At 34.3% G+C, this 20,745-nt stretch overlaps 2 protein-coding genes across 6 annotated transcripts; both read right to left on the bottom strand.

Moving 5' to 3' along the window:
• Nucleotides 1-734: 734 nt before the first annotated feature.
• LOC141671055 (senescence-specific cysteine protease SAG39-like) lies at nucleotides 735-3,255 on the bottom strand. Its single transcript, XM_074477143.1, has 2 exons — nucleotides 1,613-3,255; nucleotides 735-1,516 (listed from the first exon to the last, which is right to left on the bottom strand). Exons 1-2 carry the CDS (start codon nucleotides 2,094-2,096, stop codon nucleotides 924-926), a joined length of 1,077 nt encoding a protein of 358 aa, XP_074333244.1. The 5' UTR covers nucleotides 2,097-3,255; the 3' UTR covers nucleotides 735-923.
• Nucleotides 3,256-4,826: 1,571 nt separating this feature from the next.
• On the bottom strand, nucleotides 4,827-20,522 carry LOC141671054 (uncharacterized protein YNL011C). Of its 5 annotated transcripts, none has more exons than XM_074477140.1 (15): nucleotides 20,322-20,522; nucleotides 19,311-19,427; nucleotides 18,575-18,707; nucleotides 17,490-17,586; nucleotides 16,934-16,977; nucleotides 16,595-16,751; nucleotides 15,685-15,756; nucleotides 14,569-14,652; nucleotides 12,958-13,059; nucleotides 11,895-11,942; nucleotides 10,456-10,581; nucleotides 9,489-9,581; nucleotides 6,796-8,051; nucleotides 5,252-5,355; nucleotides 4,827-5,142 (listed from the first exon to the last, which is right to left on the bottom strand). In XM_074477140.1, exons 1-13 carry the CDS (start codon nucleotides 20,503-20,505, stop codon nucleotides 7,935-7,937), a joined length of 1,374 nt encoding a protein of 457 aa, XP_074333241.1. In that variant the 5' UTR covers nucleotides 20,506-20,522; the 3' UTR covers nucleotides 4,827-5,142; nucleotides 5,252-5,355; nucleotides 6,796-7,934. The 5 variants fall into 5 exon arrangements, with proteins under 5 accessions (XP_074333241.1, XP_074333240.1, XP_074333238.1 ...); XM_074477139.1 differs by having other exon boundaries at nucleotides 4,827-5,146; XM_074477137.1 differs by having other exon boundaries at nucleotides 4,827-5,355.
• Between the last annotated feature and the right edge of the window lie 223 nt (nucleotides 20,523-20,745).

A 20,745-nucleotide genomic window follows, 5' to 3' on the forward strand; every position in this document is an offset into this window, starting at 1 on the left:
CTAAAGTTAGTCTTAAAAGTCAAGAGGTACGCAGATGAATATTTGAGAATTATATAGCTACATATTATCTTACCACACTGGCCTTGGTCTTTGATAGGTGTAACAGCTCCTTTTCTCCTCCAGTCCATACTAGATGGAACTGCAGTCACATTCTCGTACCTAAACAATGTAGTCTGTGAGGTTATTGGACTAGATTTTATCTTGTAACCATTTCGTGAGGCCTGAAACTCCTCATTCGTTTGGTCTGCAAATTTATTTAGACCAGAAGAGCTGCGGAAACTAGTAAGTATATTATGACATGTCTGGAGGTGGATACATTATACATGGCTCTGTACCTGTGTGCAAATCATTTGGAAAGGAATGTCAATTATTTCATACCATCATAATCACCTACTATATTCTATCAAATGAAATTTCGAGAGACTTCTGATGCGATTGGATCACAGGCTAGGACTACTACTAGGCCCTGATTAACGTATTAATTTCACTTAATTCTAGGCATCTATGGCAAGAGATCATTCTTCTGTTTTTAGCTTGAAAGTTGTATACCAAACTAAACTTTCATAGACTGAGTATTATTAAGATTTGTCTGTAGAAATCAGAAGCTCTTTTAAATAACATGTTGTTAGAAGTTTCCAACATGAACTGCAATTTCAACCATAATAGTCTTACTATGTAAAACTTAACCACAAAGGACGAGACACGGAGTTTGTATACCTCTAATATGCCGCAGATAAGAGGTGGGATTGTAATGATATATAACACCTTGCCATTAATTTTAGTATGTTATGTACATCTGAACTGTATTGCGCACTAGCAAACTTTGAGTACACTGTTCAACTTTTACATGATCCCACTTACGTGCCCCATATACACATAATATACAACTTTAAGTACATAGGAAATATATAGATTAGGAAGGTCTAAGCTGTTGGATAGGATGCATCCATAGCTATACCACAGAGTCCGCTTTTGTCAGCAACACCCCTCTGCATCATTATGTATCCGCTGTCTCCCCAGCTCGTGCCCCACGAGTTCTTAACTAACCAGTACTTGGTGCCATCACTGGTTTTACCATAACCAACTGCAGTGACACCGTGATCAAGGTCTGTTCCACAATCTCCTGTAAAAACCCCACTAGAGTAGAACTGGAATGAGGCTCCACTTGCATCTATAGAAACTGATATAGGCTGATTGGCAACTGCTTTCAGCAATGCTGTCTCACTGTTGGCCGGTACCTTTTCATAACCGCTAATTTTGGCTGCTCGTGAAGCTTCTTCTTTGGTATTGCAAGTTCCATCAGCTGCAGAGTAAGGGTAAGATGCTTCAGAAGCTATACCTTTGTTCTTTATAATAAATTCAAAGCCATCTTCCATGTAGCCACCTTCACAGCCTTGATCCTCCCCACTTTTGTCACAATCTACGAGTTCTTGCTCTGACAGTGAGATAAGTTTTCCAGTCTTAAGTTTAGTGATTCCTTCTGTGGCAGCTATTGTTGAAAATGCCCAGCAACTTCCTTTTGTTCATAATCACATTGCTCCTAAAGTTAGTCTTAAAAGTCAAGAGGTACAGATGAATATTTTAAGAATTATATAGCTACAGATTATCTTACCACACTGGCCTTGGTCTTTGATAGGTGTAACAGCTCCTTTTTTCCTCCAGTCCATACTAGACGGCACTGCAGTCACATTTTCATACCTAAACAACGTAGTCTGAGAGTTTCTTGAATTCGCATTCATCTTGTATCCATTCCGCGAGGTCTGAAACTCCTCATTTGTTAGGTCTGCAAATTCATTGATGCCTAGCTTGTAACTATGTTTACCATCCATATTAAATTCTTCAATAAACTTAACATTGTCGTTGAATATCTGAAAACGCATAGTCTTTTCTGCTTCATCCTTGTATTGACGACCATACTGAGTCATCCATCGCTCATGCCTTTCTAACAGTGATGCTTCAGGAAGTGTTCGCGATGTTGCTTGACAAGCCCATGCTCCGAAAAGTATAAGAGCAGCAATAATGAAATTTTTGAAAGCCATATTTGTATGTAAGGTACAAAGATACTGGACTATGAGGTTGAAGCTACTGAGGTACATGTAAGACGTTGCGGAACACGGGTTTATATAGAATACTACATTCTAATTTGAAAGGAATTGAGCTTCCAGTCTGGCGGGCAGGGCAAAACATCGTTGAGGTAAGATAGTTGCATGGAGTATCCCATCTTATTGTTTAATTTCTTAAAGCTAAATTTCAAATTTAAGGAATAATCAAAATTTTAATTATGTTTCTTAAATTATCTTAATGTATCATCCATGACGGTATATACTTTTATTGTTATGATTAAATTAATGAGTAGTATGCTAGGTACCCCAAATTTTTTATCAAATAACGTGTGAATGTATGTGGCGCGTTTTACTTTGGGGGCACATATGTATGTTGCCGTAATCCAAATCATTATTGGGAAACTTAATAATTACATACTTGATTGAGACATCAATATTAGGTAGATTTTGGGAAAATATTTGAGGTTTTTAGCATTTTTCCTAAATCAAATTAGTTCCTTCTAAGATTTGTAATAGAATATCAGAATATCACTATTTTACGTCCATACACACAGGCCGGGTGATTTTTTAGAAAACAGTTTTTTCATTATTTAGAATGAGAGTAAGCATCCTGAGCAGTATTTCTGGGCATGATTGATTGAAATTAGTTCCTTCTACCTATTAGCTCATAGCACAGCGAAGGATAATATTTTTATAAGTTCTATAGGCAAATCAAAAACACGAATAAATTTCAATTACTTCTTCCGCTTAAGTATTATAAATTCTTAAACTAAAAAACACAAATAAAGTGTTACAAATGATTCGTTGGTTGTGAAAATATCAACTCAAGAATGCAACTTCGGACTGAATCTTTAAGGTAGCATTATTTCATATATTGTTTATGTTGATTATAATTTTGTCAGGTAGCATATAATAATATAAAACAAGTATTACACGAAAATTAAAAAACACCAAATTAATGAAAAAACTTGCAAACATTTTCAAGTTCTTGAGATTTTGATTTTTAGTAATAACGGACTGCTAATACTACAAGCTCTTAACTGTTGGGTGCAAAGTGAGAAACGAGAAAGAAAAAGAAAAAGACACCAGAAACGGTTACCAGCTGGAAGCAACAAGCAGCAGGCTACCAATTGACTCCAATGAGCAGGCAACCTGCTGGCACCCGCGGAATCAGCAAGCAACAGTGCGCTATACCTGCATTGAAGCTGAACTACCTCGTGAAGCAGGAGAGGAGATATACTGCTGCGAAACTCCCGGCATTAATGCAAATATTTATCTTTGTGTCCCTTTCCAATCATGTGTACGAATTTGCGATAATTATGGATGCCAATATCTTCTCTATTAATCATCTAATAGTTTGAATTCTAATGCAGGTAGAAGCTGAAGACAATAGAGGAGAGCTTTTTGAATAACAGTTAACTGAGGACTTAAAAAATGAAGAAGAAATGAACAAGTCATCAACCACCCTGCATCATGTAATTCATGATTTCAAGCCACTTTAATACATTACACACCAAAAAAACACCAAGTTTATTAAAATGTTAGTACATACCTACACGCATCTATGCTAATGAGGGGCTTTGAATTAGATCAACTTGTAGATATCATGCTTAGGGTTCACCTGATTTAATGGACACATGACAGGGATCTAGTAAATTGAATACTGATGTATGCCAGAAGAACGGATCATATCATTTGCACAAATTTGAACGTGAGGTACTCCCAACATGCCTAAAATTTCAACTGAGAACAACGCTTGTAGTTTCTAGCATTTACCTACACTTCATCCCATGCTCCGTCCAAATTTTTGACAATAGGCTACCTCGCTAAAGCAGATTTAGCTGGCCAGTAGATGGATTATCAATGTATATATTCTTGCAAAGGATTAGAAGATAATCACAGTTCATCTCTACATAAAGAGGGAGAGGAAAAGATTTCTTATATATGCATAACAATATTTATGCTTGTGTAAATGAAGAGGGTGATGGAGAGAGTTGTGGTTTATGCACAACAAAATATATGATAGTTTGCACATCTGTTGGTGTCTTGTTAACTAATGTTATTGTTGGAGTCGCTAGAGTGAATTTAATAGCTACTAGTCCTTGTACTAATTTTCTTCACGCACAGTTCGCAATTGAAGCCTTCATTCAATGCTATCAGTTGATGGATTCTCATTTTTTTCTTCTGGGCTGATGGTGATAGTGATAAACCCACATAAATAAGGACCATTACTCATGCTAAACATAGAACATTTTAGTTCAGTACAGAACTCAAGACCATTAGTTCCCATGCTATTACATAGAACAATACTAGTTCAAGACAGAACTAGGACCATTACTCCCATGCTACACATTGAACAACACTATTCCAGTAGAGCTTCTATCTGCAAGTGTGGTACAGATTAAGCGCATTCTACTGCTTCCCATTCTGTTTAGCACTATTTATATCCTAATAGATTCCAAACTGCTATCAAGGATATTAGCTTTACAATTACATACTGAATGGGCCAATCGCCTTAAGACTAGATGAACACAAAGTGATAGATGTTAGGGTGAAGACAAGTTGGATTTTTATCCAATGTTCATATATATCAACTATTTGAAGCTGCTATATGGACTTCCAAATTGTTGTAAAATTTCATTGATATATATATTTAGAATTAGACATGTTCATGTTAGAATTACTTTCATAAACAATCGTTCTTGACAATAAAAAAATTTTAAAAAACACAAAACTACGACTTAAAGTCGGAACTCATGAAAGGGTGTGTAAAACAATAAATTCACTAATATTAACATAATACAAGAAAGGACCAGGTCCACCATTAATTAACGCTCTTAAATAAACTACTCGATTTGATGGAAAATTACTCACACTTTATCCACATCCTACAAGTTCAATATTCTAGTATCTAGATACAGTATTTAAATCAGGCAGAGAATCATACTAACTAATCTGCAACATTCTTAACGTGTGTATTAAAAAGATGACACATCTCCAACATGCTTCAGATCTGAGAAAATTTACTTGAAAGATACACATCTCAAATATGCGTACGAACATGTGTACTTTTTCATGTCTGCCTATCACAAAGAAGAACGAGAATGCTTATTCTAAGTGGATGGTTAAATCTTTCATTTACTGTATTTTGTACAACAGTTTCTTAAAATGTGGTGAAGGGCCAGTACCTACTGCAGTTTAACGGCTTTACTTCGCCGAATTAATTGATTGATGCTTGTATACTCTAAACATGTTGGCTTCTCAAAGCTACATCTTGCATCTCGAGCACTTCCTGAAGCATCAATGTCAAAAAATATAAGATCCATGTCTCACACACTAATCCCTACAATGGAATCTCGATTGATTTACAAATTAAATAATGTCATTTGGTTTTGTCATTTGGATTATGTTATCAATGTATATCTTTGTTTACTTTCTTTCCTATATTAGGTACTCTAAGTCATAAACTATGATAAAAAAAACCCATACATTCCATCAAAATTGGAGCTCTTAACTAGGGCTGAGCAAAACCGAAACCGAAAAACCAAACCGAAATCACTAATTTCAGTTTAGTTCGGTCCTAATTTTTTAAAAATTTCGGTTGTTTAATTCGGTCCGGACCGAAATACACAAGGAAATCATGTACTTCAAAATTATGCATGTAAATTGGGAAAAAAGTAAGTATTTTCAGAACACAACACCTGGCCACCTGTGCGGTCCGTGCGTGCCGGGCCGGGCCGCACACGGGTTGGGCACTCGAAATGGTAACACTGAACCGGCCTTTTAATTAACGAACCGGGCTCGGGCCGGGCTCGGGCCGGCCTCGGGCCGGCCTCGAATCGAGAAAACCGAAGTCGTAACCGCACAGGAGAATAACCGCGTACAAGTTGTGCGGGCTCGTGCGGTTAACCCGCGGGCCGTGCGTGCTTTGCAAAGCACCGCCAGCCTTCTCCCTTCTTTCTGCCAATTACTTGATATAATATATTATAAGTATTATTATATTTTTAGTGCAGGAGGCAGGAGACAGGAGGAGTAGTGCAGTGTAGGCTGTAGGCACATAATCACATGTAGTAGACACTAGACAGTAGTACATAGAAAATAATTACTGCCTTCTGCTCGACTAGTGCGGGTTAGTGCGGGCCGGGCTCGGTCCCGGTTTTCCAGTATTATATTCGTAACCGGCTCGACTAATTTAACGAATTGTGCGGGTTTTAACCGGCCCGATTCGGGCCGAATAACGGGTTTCCGTACGAACCGGTCCCGAATGTGCGGTTCAAACCCGCACATGTGGCCAGCTCTAACACCAACGCACATGCATTGCAACACAGCATGCATTGTTATAAAGATCTAAGTTTTTAACACTTTTAATTTGAGTCAAGGTCACCTTCGATTTTATTTAACTGGGTAATAGTTAGAAAGTAATTAGTTAGACGGGACAAATTATGTACGGGGTTCTCATAGGGTTCTCATACTATATAAATTGTAGGAATATTATGGATATTTACATACTAAGTTAATTAAGGCTAGAAGTGAGACGACGCGACAAGGAATCTCTATTGATTAATCGCGAGACAAGAGGCGAGGCAATCTCTTCATTAAATAAATATGCCTTTCACGACACAAATTTATACTTAGACACATCTATATTATTAAAAACACATGTAGCAGTATTTCTACAACAATTAACATAAGCATGACAAATTTATGATAGTAATCTTGAATGAAAACTTACGTGTAGCTCTATAATGTAGAAGCAAAAGCATCGCATGCCGCAACGGCCATCAAACATGAAAATAAAGATGTATCACTATTTGATTAGCAACATATACAAATTAAAGAAATTGTTACTAATACATAAGTCAAAACACATTTCAAAACACATTAAAACTAGTGAAGGCCATTAACATTCAAATAAATAAACTTAAAACACTTAAATGGGTAACTTTTAGGTGTCAAATGGAATACATAGATTGTAGGGCTTTTCTTAAGTTGTTAATAAATGAGTTTAAAATTCAAAACTTCTGGATCGAAGTTAACCAATATGTCATTAAAGTTCAAATATTATTTAAATTAGGATAATAAAATTTGTTTTGATTTTTATTAGAATTTTAAGAGAATTTCCGATTCCCTCAAATTATTGATTAATCTCGCAATGCGGCCAATGCAACCGCTTTATAATAATCTCCTCGCCTTGCCTCATGCATGCAAAGCAACATTGCCTCGCATCACTTCGATTATTTGTTGCTTTCTCTTGCCTTTGATGACACTTCTTACGTGTCACTAGAAAAAGACTTGTTCTTTTTTCTTTTCTCGTTTTAATTGAATTGATAATTTTACGTACCAGTGTTTGACAATATTTAGCTTATGTGTGGTAAAGAGCATACCTTGTAATTATCTTAGCTATTGGCAAAAGCTATTTTTCCAGCCTTCATAATATAATAATTTCCTAGTCATTTTTTGTAGTTTCTGTTTATTTAAATAGACTCTGCTATAATTTTTTCAGAAAAGAAATTACCAAATTTGAATTAATGTGCTGGTTAGTAGTATAAAATCTATATATCGAGTATCTTAGTAATACCAACAAGTGCTCCATTTTAGTGCTCTTAAGCTATCTAAATTTAAACCATCAGAAAAACCTGTTTTATCAGGGACAGTATACTATTCATGTCTAAAAATATCTATAATATGTAGAATAATGACCTGGTTCAGAATTTGGGATTTTTAGTTATCAGGTTAGAACAACCGGCAACAAGAAATCTTGAAACACAATTCAACTAGGTAGAATATATACCTTTGACATCCTGAGCTAAAATAAAAAGAATATTTTTTCAGCTATAGCTTGCCAGAATGCTGATCATTGGAAACAATCACTCACTCGACCATGACACTCCTCTCACACTTTCTTACCAGACGATCAAGAGCTTCTATCAGTGATCTTGGGTCAAAAATTATGCCCACTTTTGGATCATCCACCGTATCAACAGTAATCTGCGAGACAAATACTTTGTAAGAAATTCGGATACTCGTAAATCATGTATTAAAAGACCCAAATGAATTCATTGCATTAAATGTTGCGTTAAACTTGTTTACAAGTCTATAAATGCATCAACGAGCTACAGAACAATTGAATAGAGCTTCGTTGAAAAGGGCAAGGATACATGACTACTTCCATGCCCTTTTTAATCGCTACAGCATACAATGGAAGTGATAATACCTAAAACATCTAGCTCAGACATGTCTTTGACAAAATCGTGACTGTAAAACCTTAGCTTATCAGAAGCACCGAGCAACATTCTGACTTTCTCAGTCACACAAGGTATATTAACTGTATCTCTAAACTATGTAAAATGACACCAGTAACTCTTATATCACAAGGTTCAGGGGGAATAAACAAGCGAGAGGGCACAGGAAGTACCTGATCCATGATGTGGTTCACCAAGTATTAGAGAAAATGATGAATTAGTAGTTTGCTGATTTAAAATCTATCAGTGACCTTTTAGTATCGATTATTCACAACATTTTAGTCTAATAGAAGAGACTGTGGGATACTGATTGCTGTTAAAAATTGTTGTGCTAAAAAGTGCTGGTGAAAAAAGTGTTGTTGAACAAATCAGATGACTGTTTGGTAATATTTCTAATATGTATATATTTTGATGTAAAAAATTATAAAAAATAATGCTTTTAATGAGGTTTGATGGTGAAATCAGCATTTGTTTCCCGCAAAAGCTGAAAAGCAGCATTTTCGAAAAGCATGGGGGGACTTGCTTTCTCTAATGGCAGCTTTTATGCCAAAAGCACTTTTCAGAAAAGCAGCTTATAAATTTTACCAAACAGTTTTTTAACTGCTTTTCAGCAAAAAAGCTGTTGCAGCCAAACGCACCCTAAACCAGATACAGAGGATTACAGATTTTAGCCTTTTCTGTTGTGGCTATCAGTAACTCGACCACTTGGGATAGACATAGCTTAAGCTATCACTATCCTTCGGTATAATGTGGACGGGATACTGTTTGCCCCAATCATCTAATAACCAGCTAATTTGATAAAATCAAAAGAGATGTACTTGTGAGCAAACTCTGAGTGACTAGTCACACAAATTTGAGCTTATTCTGTTAATTTAGCATTAGAATTAATATTGATGCCACACTTTCCCATCTTAGATTATAATAATATGTTGTTTAGGTTAACAAACAGCTTTAAGAGATACACTAAGGATCTAAGCACATTGCTACTGAGGAGAATCAGGCACAACTGCAACAGATAAATGTCCATAGATCACTTATCTGTGAAGCCACTAATCTATTTAGGATTTTGGAAGTCATGCCATTGAATAATGGATTCAAAGTTTTGTATAAAGGGGTGTTCCCAACAATAGTTGGGTCTTCGTAGATTGTCAATTACTGTAACAGAGAGCAGAAGCACAATTACCACTTCAAATATTCCTTGGGTAGCCAAATGCTGACTATCTAAAGGAATCTGACCGCCTTTAGGTACCATTAGTGTATTGATGTAGTCACTGGGCTGCAAAGAAGAAAGAGTCCCACATAAATGATCACTTTCAATTTATTGCTAAATTAGTTCCTGACCATAAGCAAGATTCTAAATAAACATTATTATCTGTTTGTATTCTCTCTTTTTTTTGACAAGAAAGAGTTGGGAAAACCAACCCCTTGTATCGATAGAATCACTCCTCACTTGGAGGTACAACAAGAAGAATATAATTTTTCCGCCTACATACAGGAGGAGAAAATTATACTCTGGAGATTACATTAAATGAAAAGTAATTCTACAAACTCTCGAGAAACTACCGTGTAACATCAGAAAATCTAACAAATATTGGAAAAAGGCACGAAATAGTTCATCACAAGCTAGAGGAGGAGCCACTAGAAATGAATCGATTTCAATCAGATATAATGTTGGATAATGGGAGATCCAAGAAAGATGAGAGTATCAAAAACCCTAAAATTATATTACATATGAACATAATTACTACAAGCTTCAACCGAAAAATCCTAGATCTAACCACTAAACCGCAAACAAGAAAATTCCGGTACGTTCTCAAATCAATAAACTACCAAGATTTAAGCCATGCCAAGAACATCAAACTAAAAACAGGAACCGTCTGAATCGATGAAATCAGAACCAAAGAAACTCCAAAAATAGGGTAAAGTTATAGATCTGTTTGTTTTGGTCTGATACATGTCAACTAGTTGATTTTACTGGTGAATATATCACTAGTAAATTCTAAACAGACGGACGAGAACGTCGTGCTACACCAAAGACATTCTTTACCTAAAATTCAGGTATCTCTAATTGCTAAAGTTGAAAGAGTACGCATAATATCATCACTAGCAATTTCCTTATCTTTCAACTGACTGTATTTTAACAAACTTACAGGGTTATCTAGACAATTATGAAGACTCCCACAGGTCCGATTGAGAGCATCTGTAATTGCAGTAACAAAACAAGAAGCAGAAAAACCACTAGTTTCTCTGTCAGCCAGACTATTCAACAGAAGTACCTGGTACAAGAACAATACTATTAGACAAAGACGATATCTGATCATAGTACTAAAAGAAAGAGTAAAGCAGTAAATTAAAGTTATTAAAGCATCTAAAGCTGGAGCTGCAACTTATGTACATTTTAACTGCATTTGTACAAGGTACACAATACTTGCTTACAAAACATAGTATATACATTGGGAGGTTAAAAAAAGCTATTTTTTAATGATTCAAATTGCAGCAGTAATGGAAGGTGCTAAGCTACATATTGAATTCCCCTAGTACACGACTGGTACTTAGCATTTTCTGTTATTTAAATATATTCATGTCAGAGTGTTGAAGAGTATAAGATCCTCTTGGGACCTTCCCCTAGTATGCGACTGGTTACTTAACAATCATTTCCCTTTATGGCTTACCAGACTGGTTAGGAAATCATGAAACATAATAGGTTAGCTTGTTATCTTGTAAAATAGTTTATTTTCCGCCAAATGCAGCAAATTCAAATTTTAAATACATGAAGCACATGTAGGTATTAGATATTAACTTATATATAGTAATATCTTATTTCTGTTTGGTAATGCTTTTATATTAAATTTATTTCATTTTTATTAATAACCTATACTATATTATTGAAGGGGAAACATCAAAAGTTTTTTTTTTGACTAATTAGGCTTATACAATTGAGTATCGGAAAGATCAAAAGTTTGGTTGGTTGGCAGTTGGGTACGGTTAGGTATAACCATTAGATCTTTTAGTGCAAATATACGAGAATCGTTAAATCAAAGAATGTTCTATATTTTAATATCTAAATACTAGCAAAGCTTTAAGGTATAAATCCCGTTTACAACATATTGAAACTAAAAATTAATATTATTAGTTCTAAAGATACAAACAAAACATATTAATATATTCTATTTCATTTTAATTTAAAAGTATAATTTATATTGATATTAGAATTTTATTAGAAAAATATGTAATCAGTACAACATGTGTGTGTGTGTGTGTTAAAGAAGACCCCTGCATTGCAAGAGTTATAAAATTGTATAATTACAAATTTCATAAATTAAAAATTTACAAAAGGTTGCTCTTTTAGGGTAAGATTCTGGGTGAAATGGGTTGGACTTATATTTGTGGATGGTACAATTTTTACAGAAAAATAGTGTGTAAGAGTTACACTATTTTGGTGTTACGAGCTGGAGATTGATGGTCTAATATCCAGAAGAAACATTCAAGAAAGGGAATCTGCATATGGTTTTTCTATATAGGCAAACCTGTTAATTTCACCTTACTTTTATTTAAAGAGCAAACAAAAAACATGCGTACTGTGAATTACCTTAGGGCAAGACCTTGAAGAGATGATCTCCCCAACTCCAAGCAAAACCTTGACAGATGCTTAAGAAGAATTATAAATTGCGCAAACTTGTAATAATATATATAAAAAACAAAGGCAAGAATATATGCAATTAGAGAGTACTTTCACAATAAAATGGAGAGCTACATAATTCTATAAAGCAAGAAATTATCAAAAGAAGAAAAAGAATGAAAAATACTTCTAAAAACAAGAAGAATGAAAAACATATATTGTCAGTAATTCATGAAGGCATAAAATGGAGCTAAACCTACAACAGGACATACCGAACACTTAGTTGCAACTAATAAAGACAAATAAAAATTTCCCTTTTCAAGTATAAATAAAGGTGATTAAAACCACCTTAAGTAAGACAAAAGTCAAAACGCAAAAAAGTATCCCTTAAGGTGAAATAAACACAACTAGAAACTTAAAAACCAGTCCAACAAAGTAAATTATGCTGTATTCATCCACAGACCACAGAGGCTAGACCATAGCAAGATTTATGATGAAATATGATAAAGCAGTACTGTATTCATATATCATACTGAAACTTCTATAAAAAAACAGGTAAACTATACTATCACATGGATGAGACACAAAGAATTTACATCATTTATAAGCAAAATAATAAGCAAACTACAGTTCATATAACTGGAATTTTTTTCTTGGACAGATATAATAAGTCGTGACCGGTGTTGTCTGTTCTGGCCTTCTGGGAACTGGCATTGCACTCATTACTCTATTCCTTTAATATTGTTGTGGACATTTTTACAGGGTGCTAAACAAGAAGTGATACAATGCTATTTCTGCTAACAGAAAGTTGATGGAGGAGAATGAAATTAAAGCATTACTTCGAAACTGGCAAAATTGGCATCAATTTAATTGGCCTCCTACCTGACACTCAAGTACATTAGGTTACACTTACGAGTCTCGATCTATTTGCTGCATTTACGATCAACCATAACAAAAAAAACATGGAAGAAAAACAACCTATACTTTTCGACCAAGTCTCACATAATTTGATAGGAAGGGTTTCCAAGCTTACCAAGGAGGGGCAAATAGAAGTAAAAAGTGATCCCATAGCATATATAATGCAATCCACACTTATTAACTGCTTCAACACTTCCTGGTTTACATTTGGAAAAACCTGTAAAATAGAAAACCTTAGAGCTTTCAAGGACCTAAATATAAATATCAAATATAAAATATGTCAATGCCAATAATTTGTGGTCAATCAGTATTGTAACTGATGTACAAAACATTCAGCAATGTCATTAAACTATCATATACTTTCAGCCTTGATCATTTTTGGAACAAATATATAAACTTTAATATAGATAACTCAAAATTTCTCTAAAACATACAAATTACTAAAAGAGTACATAATATAATTAGACAGAGCAAGTAGGTGGCTGCAATATGTCTGCTAATGATTAGAGCCATACCAAAAAAATTCATAAAGCAGCACCATTTTCAAAATCAAAAGAATATAGAAATTACTAAGAGTGCAAGAGATTCTTTAGGAAAAACAAAACACTTACATTGAACATTGAATTGGTTAATAGGATCTTACATATAAATACATACATACATACATATAAATACACATACATACATATATATATATAATGCTACTCTAATATAAACGAATTAATCCTATAAACTAGAAACTAAGGGTATGTTCGTAATTATATAGAAGTTAGGATGTGAACTGAAAATATGTTGATCTAATATCTTTTTTTAACCAGCTCTGATCCGATGTTTATTGACTACCACAGTCGTCGTCCCCTTCACATCGAAGAATCACCTGGCGCTGACGTAAGGAGGCAGAGAATTTTGATTGTTGTTGTAATGATTATTCGTTTGTGTTTTTGTGTGTATACATGGGAAATGAAGGGTGTGATAAAAAAAGGTTGTGTGGTCAGTGATGAAGTGATGGCGTCGTTGAAAATGGAGAAGATGGGACGGTGATGGAGGTTATGAGGGGGTTGAAAGTGGTAGTTAAAGGCAGGGGTCAGGGATGAACAAATGGGTGGGGAGGTATATATGATTGCATTTATATTCTTAATCTGTATGTATGTTGAACGAATAGTTTAAAAGATTAGTTTCTAGGATAGGGATATCCACTTGGTTAAGCATTGCTAATCAAGCAATATTAACATTTATTAAAGCTAAAATGTAATGCTGTATCAGCCACCAGTAGACGACACTATTTCTTCTTGATGTAGAATTAGGAGGATCATCCTTTATTTTTTGTGCAAAACTGATATGGATCTTTGACAATCCTTATCAATAAGGTTTAATATGTACAAAAAAACACCTTAATAAATATCTATCTACGCATGTATGCACTTTTGACATATAATTCTAGCTAAACACCTTCAAGATGACTCAATGTATTAGCTGTGCAATTTAGTGGAGATGTAGAATTTAACCAATAAAAATATGTAATATGCAACTGCGATGACACATAATAATTCCTAAATCTTCAACAGGGAAGCCGAAAATTTGAGAACTTCCTGAACCCGAGAACAAAATTTCCGATCTTTTTTGCTTTAATAATTGTACAATACTTGTGCAGTAAAATTAAAAAAAAACCTATAAGGGAAATAAGGGGAAACAGAATAAAATCAAATTAGTAAATAACTAAATATACCTTGTGTGATAAACTGCATCCTTCGCTAGACATGTAAAATACTTGCTTTATTCTTGAAGGAAGTGCAGGTACAGTAGAGCCTCGCTACAAATGAGGGTCCAACAAACAGGTATTATCAGTAACTATATAATCTGCCAAAAAAATGTAGCAGAAAGAGGACAGGCAGATACTTTGGCAAACACGTACATATTTTAAAATAGTTAATAAAAACTGCAGTCACATGATTTGTCAAACTAGGGGAGTAGAGAGCAGATCAAATCAGTACTCTTAAACTTAAATAATTTAAAGAGTTCAGAACAAAACATCACTTAACACGGATATAACTCAAATACTGCTTGAGATTTGATACAAACTAGAATGCAGACAAAAATGAAATACATGTATGATATTAAGCTGACTGGTCAGCATTTATAATTGCTTATCTTGAGTCTTCACCAATTATATGCTGATCATTAGTGACTGCGGAAGATCAGTATACACACAACATTCACCTAGATAGTCATCAAACTACCCCCCGACACTTTTAGCAATAGCATACGACTCTCTACAGCACCTATAAAGTGGTGGAAACATCTACATATCGGTGCTAAAATGTATGGGGACATATAATTAGCATACAAAATTCTAAGAATGTCACTAAAACATTGTAATCTATAAGTCAAAGAATTAAAATGAAAACGTTTAACTATTTCGATAATTCGACAACTCAACTATTTAAATATTTTAATTATCCAGGAATAATATTTAACTCAATTAAACAACACCTTGGGAAATTTTTGTGTTCTTTTGCGGAATTTCAAGCAATGTTGGTGAGACCATAAAGTCCAAGTAAGTTATCATATACCAATATAACTATCCCAATGGCATCTCTTTAAAGATTTCCATTAAAATTTATGTCCAGAACCATCAACAGTATCACGGAATATATTAAGTTGGTAGAACTATTACAGCAGCTGACCCACTAGTAAAACAAACATAGCAGTCGGCCAACAACTGAAACTAACATAGAAAATTACATAACTTAACATATGTGTCTGCAGTTGAATACAAAAATTACACGAAACACTTGAGACTTGAGATTACTAGCAATAAAAAATTGAACATAAATGTTATTACCTTGTCTACAGGTTCTGTTGACACTTTAGTTGGATGAGATATTTCATTTTGACCACGTATAATTGTTCCATCCTAAATGTAAAAGATAAAACAAAACAGACGGTGAACAAAAAGTTGAGAGCATCAAGATTCAAATCAAAATTTTGAAATCCATATACAGAATTCAAAAGTTCTAACAATATCTTTTACTCTCCTAAATGCTATTTCTGATGTGTATCTTTTCACACCTTCTCTTTTCCTACAGGTTATATCAGTGTTACGATAAAACTTTTCATGAAACATCAGAAAGCAAACTGACTAAAGTGAAATTATACAAATAAATTGCTTTTGAGGATAGAAAACAGCAGCAAAAGTTAGACAAGAATGTCATGGACACTGCAACACATTTTCTTCTGTTAGAAAACCAATTTTTATTTTATTATCACCTATTTAAAGAACAGTGGCAAGCTACATGATAAGGCTAAATATGATTAGGTGGACAATGTGAAATCTATGATCTACAGTCATAAGGACGGGCAGATCTACTGGAGGATTGTGCTTCAGATAAAATTTATCTACAGTTTCACAATGATGTTTTATAAAATAAAAAAATTGAATTTGTGACCTCAGAATAATTTAATTAGGGGTAAATTAAGCATATTAAAAGAAACCTTTTGTTCAAATTCGTTTGTCTAGTGGAGCAGCACAATATATTAAATCTGCAAAATTTAGTAGTTATGCATACATAATCCAAGATACACCACTGGTTGTATGATCTAAAATGATGTGTGTGGGTGTGTATCTTGTATTGCTAATCTAATTTTTAGTGCGCCTCGCCATAGGAATAATCCTAGATACGCCACTGGTTGTATAATCTAAGTGATCACCCAAAATATGCAGGCAACCAAAATCCGAGAGGGAACACCATTACCTGTAATTCACAACCCAAAGTTAGCCTATCATTGGTTGATATGACTGGAAGAACCAGACTCTCTGTAGGAATCTTTGAAACACGGGAAAATAAAAATATCGCAGCATCTAACGACCCGAAGAATATTCTTGCCCCTGCAAAGAAAAAATTTCCTATGCTGCAAAGTGACCAGAGTCTCTTATTATTTACGTTATTGTAACTAATTAATAAAGTAAAAAATAATATATCTATGATACTAAAATGTAATAATACTCTATTCAATGAACAATATATACACACTTATAAACTGTTAGGTTGTGTATAAAATTTACATCATCGAGCTGAAGGGTAGTTAGATACCTTCCATTGCTGAAACAGAAAGACATGTCAGAGTGGCGCAAAATCTGCAAGGGGGAATTGAAATTAATATTATTAGCTTCCATGTTGAACAATAAACTTAAATATTACTTTCGAGAATTTCACACTAGTGCAAGGTGATGTTCCAGGAATTAGCATGAAAAACCATGGACATAGATTCCACTGGGTTGTAAAAAACGAAAAACTCTAGAAACCTTTCTTGCAAAGTTATATATCGGCAGATACATTATGATACAATCTATTACCAACGTTATGATCAGTTCAGTACAATTATCAGGACAAACTTCACCAACATTATGATATAGTACCATATGTATAAACATAATTTTATTAGAGTAACTGGCATGTGAACATTTCGTCATCTACAACATGCATTCCTACTACTGAAAATTGTGACTAGTAAGAATGACTACATACGAAATTTCTCAATCCTAGGGAGAGAATACATACAGAAAAGAACCACAATAACTTAAATAATAATCAAAAGAGACCCTTCTTCACGAACGGGTGAAATTAAAAGAGATTAAAAACCACAAACCTGGTTTTGAAAATAAGCTAAAAGAACCCGAATCAAATCTCTGTATGGTTTTGAGACGCCTTCCCATAGAGAATGATGTCCTTCCACTATAGCATACCTGTCAAAACTGATAACTTTAGCAGAGTAAAAATAGATAACCCTACTATATAGCTGTTAACCATTCATTTGTGACTACTACCAGAGACAACAAAAACAGGTTAGAGAAGCAGGGTTTATTGTTGGTCCAGAAATTAATGTATATACCCACTTGCATACAATCCTACATGCATTTGGAACCCTTAAGCTTTTATGGTTAAACATGACTATTTTTCTGTAGGCTTTTATAATCATCTAATAATAGAGCTTTATTATTGTGCCAGATGATAATGCAAGTAAACCAAGTAAAGTACTTATAGAGCCTGGAAGAGGAGCTAAAACAAAGCAGTAAAAACAGAAGAATCTGGTTCCAGTTCCATAATTGACAGAAAATTGAGCAAAATGATCCAGCATACATTTTGTAACGAAAAAGCACCCCAATTACCAGCACCACTGAATAAATCAAATTTGTACTACTGGATGCGTAAAAATATGCATATGCTAGTCAATGCAAATTCAGTATCATTCAATTCCGAGCACATTGAATAATGGCGTGCCATAGGGGTAAAGGTGCCATAAATGCTGAAATCACCCAATACATAATAAATTATATTATCAGTTGACTCGATAGTAGGAGTCAGAAGACGATTCAGAGAATAGATGAAAAGAATCTAACATTGTGTATCTTCCTCTTCAGTACAAGGTCAAGGTATGGTTGATAGGTAGAGACAAAAAGTTGGCAAGATGGAGACTAAAGATTACGACTGCATGTAATAGCTTTATGGTAGATAGCAAACTTGCAAATAGCCTGCTACAATGAACGGTGGGTGGCGCAGGGGTGAGAAGAACAGTGAAGGTAGGGAGGGAGGGAGTGGAGAGAGTGGAGGGAACACTGACTACAAGACTTCAAAAAAGACCTCTACTAATGAGTAATGAGCTTCACACCGGATATCTCTTTAAAATTTTCATTAATGGATAAAATGCATGAGAGTGAAATAATGAAGTCATACCATTCCGATTTCGCTGTTTTTGCATCATGTGGTAATCGATAGCCAAGTAATGTTCTTACTGCAAGAGCCTCCAAAGTACTTTCATCAGACAATCTCAAACATCTTGACCTTATGTCACCAACAGCTGGACCTCCTGAATATGTATTATGAACCATATTAATTTCAACTCAATTAGGAAAAAAAAGATCATTCAGGTGGATGATAATATTTGATGTAACAGATAAGTAAACAAATTAATTAAGGAAAAAAAGACAAAGCCTAATATTAATGTCAAAAAAGATCTGAATTTAACTGTTTGCTTACAGCTAAGTAGACGGTATTAGAATATTACTGTTTCTTCCTCTCTTAAACTGGATGACATTTACTTCGTAATTGAGAGTTTGTTAAATAAGTCACGTGTTATTTTATGTTGCACTTAATGATATTGTTTCCCTCTGTGCAATGTACATCATAAGTTCCACTCAGCAAACAGAGTAAATCAGTGTCACTCTATACTCGGTAAAGAGCACAGAAGAGAATCAACTCTCTAGCAATGATGGAAAATAAACTCCACTACTACTGGGATATAGGGCTCTAAACTATTACTCATTTCTAGGTTAAAATTACTTTGCTTATTTTAATGCCCAAACTATTTGCGCTCTATTACAGACTATGTATCACTTGAATGCATAAACTTAGTAGAAATTTCTGAAATATAGAGAGGGGTAAAAGATTGTTATATGATAGGGATACTTACCAAGAACACGAACAATCTCAGCCGTGCTTCCACCATCATCTGAAACAGGTAGGACATGTGCAACACGAGTCGTTAGTTCCTTAAGCTCTTCCACAACACCATTGAATGCTGTTCCCCCTTTAAACACAAATCAAAATATAAGTATACTCCAAGGATATATATTATATAACCGGGGGACTACTAGATACGAAGACAAACTTCCTATATAACGTCCAATAAAAATAAACTTCTTGATACCAAAATTTTCATCCAAAATTGAATCTTTTCCATTTTATCTTAAACAAGGAAAGAACGTAAAGACACATAAAACAACACCATCAGTAATCAAGAATCAATACAAATAATTTCAAAGATTCCTCACTAATTTTTGTGGGTTCTGCCTGTTTAGGTCTAGAATTAAGCACAACAAACGAAAATTACCATAAAATCCAAACATACCCATTATTAACTAAATTAATCATTTTCAAGATACATTTTCTTGACAGCCAAATATTATTGAAAAGGGAAATCTTGGTACCTGAGAAAAAAAGCAAAGGGGGGTTCGAAAAGCAAACAAAACTAGTGCGTACATTTTAATTCCCCATTCCGTCCAAAAAAAATCTGTCCAATCTCATTTCACACAAGGAAAAAACATAATTAAACACAAAACTGTACCATCACCATCACTGATCAAGAATCAGCTATATTAAGCCCAAATTTCCTCACAAATTTTTGTGGGTATTGCTTAATAAGGTCTAAAATCAATCACAACTAACAAAAAGCCTCACAAATTACCTCCATTTCTCATTAATTTTTGTGGGTTTTGTCAATCAAGCTCTAAAATCAATCAAAACCAAAAAAAAAGTCCCAACTTTCCTCAAAAACTTGCTTCATTCTCATTATATTTTTGTGGGTTTGTTCTTAAACCTCATAATCAAGAAACAAACACAAACCCATCAATCAAATTCACAAAATTCAACACACATTTTCCTCAATAACCAAAAAAAAGTGAAAAAGATAGAATCTTGATACCTGAAAAGACGAGCAAAGAGGGCTGATAATTGTTGTCAGCAGGAGGGGTTGCATATTTGCAGCAAACACAGTGCTTAACAGCAGTGGAAACAGAGGACATTGTATGAAAACGCTGGAATGGAATTGGAAATGGAGAGTGCTGTAGAACTTTACATAAAGGTGGGCCCAAGTAACTGTGAGCCATTCTAGCCCAAATTTAGCATTTTTTCTTATCAAACTGTATTATAATGTATTGCAAATCTTTTTGCCTATTTTAATTTTCTATTAAAAAAAAGTGACATATATCTGCATAATAATATAATCCAAAAATATTTTCAAATAACATGTACCGTAAACTGTTTGCATTAGATTTTTTTTATCTGGAAGAGAATAATCAATAATGTTTATTTAGAGGGGTGTATTAAAAGATTGATAATAATTCATG

Source organism: Apium graveolens, chromosome 7, assembly GCF_009905375.1.
Source record: "Apium graveolens cultivar Ventura chromosome 7, ASM990537v1, whole genome shotgun sequence".
Lineage (NCBI taxonomy): Eukaryota > Viridiplantae > Streptophyta > Magnoliopsida > Apiales > Apiaceae > Apium > Apium graveolens.

What these genes read in the sequence shown, in the direction of transcription:
- LOC141671054 (XM_074477140.1), bottom strand. Translation starts at nt 20,505, where the DNA reads ATGGCTCACAGTTACTTGGGCCCACCTTTATGTAAAGTTCTACAGCAC. An exon ending in TAGCTTATTTTCAAAACCAG is followed by an intron (nt 16,978 to 17,489) that starts GTTTGTGGTTTT and finishes TCCCCCTTGCAG; the next exon opens with ATTTTGCGCCACTCTGACAT. An exon ending in CCCAAGGAATATTTGAAGTG is followed by an intron (nt 8,052 to 9,488) that starts GTAATTGTGCTT and finishes TTTGTCTCGCAG; the next exon opens with ATTACTGTTGATACGGTGGA.
- LOC141671055 (XM_074477143.1), bottom strand. Translation starts at nt 2,096, where the DNA reads ATGTACCTCAGTAGCTTCAACCTCATAGTCCAGTATCTTTGTACCTTA. An exon ending in CAAAGACCAAGGCCAGTGTG is followed by an intron (nt 1,517 to 1,612) that starts GTAAGATAATCT and finishes TATGAACAAAAG; the next exon opens with GAAGTTGCTGGGCATTTTCA.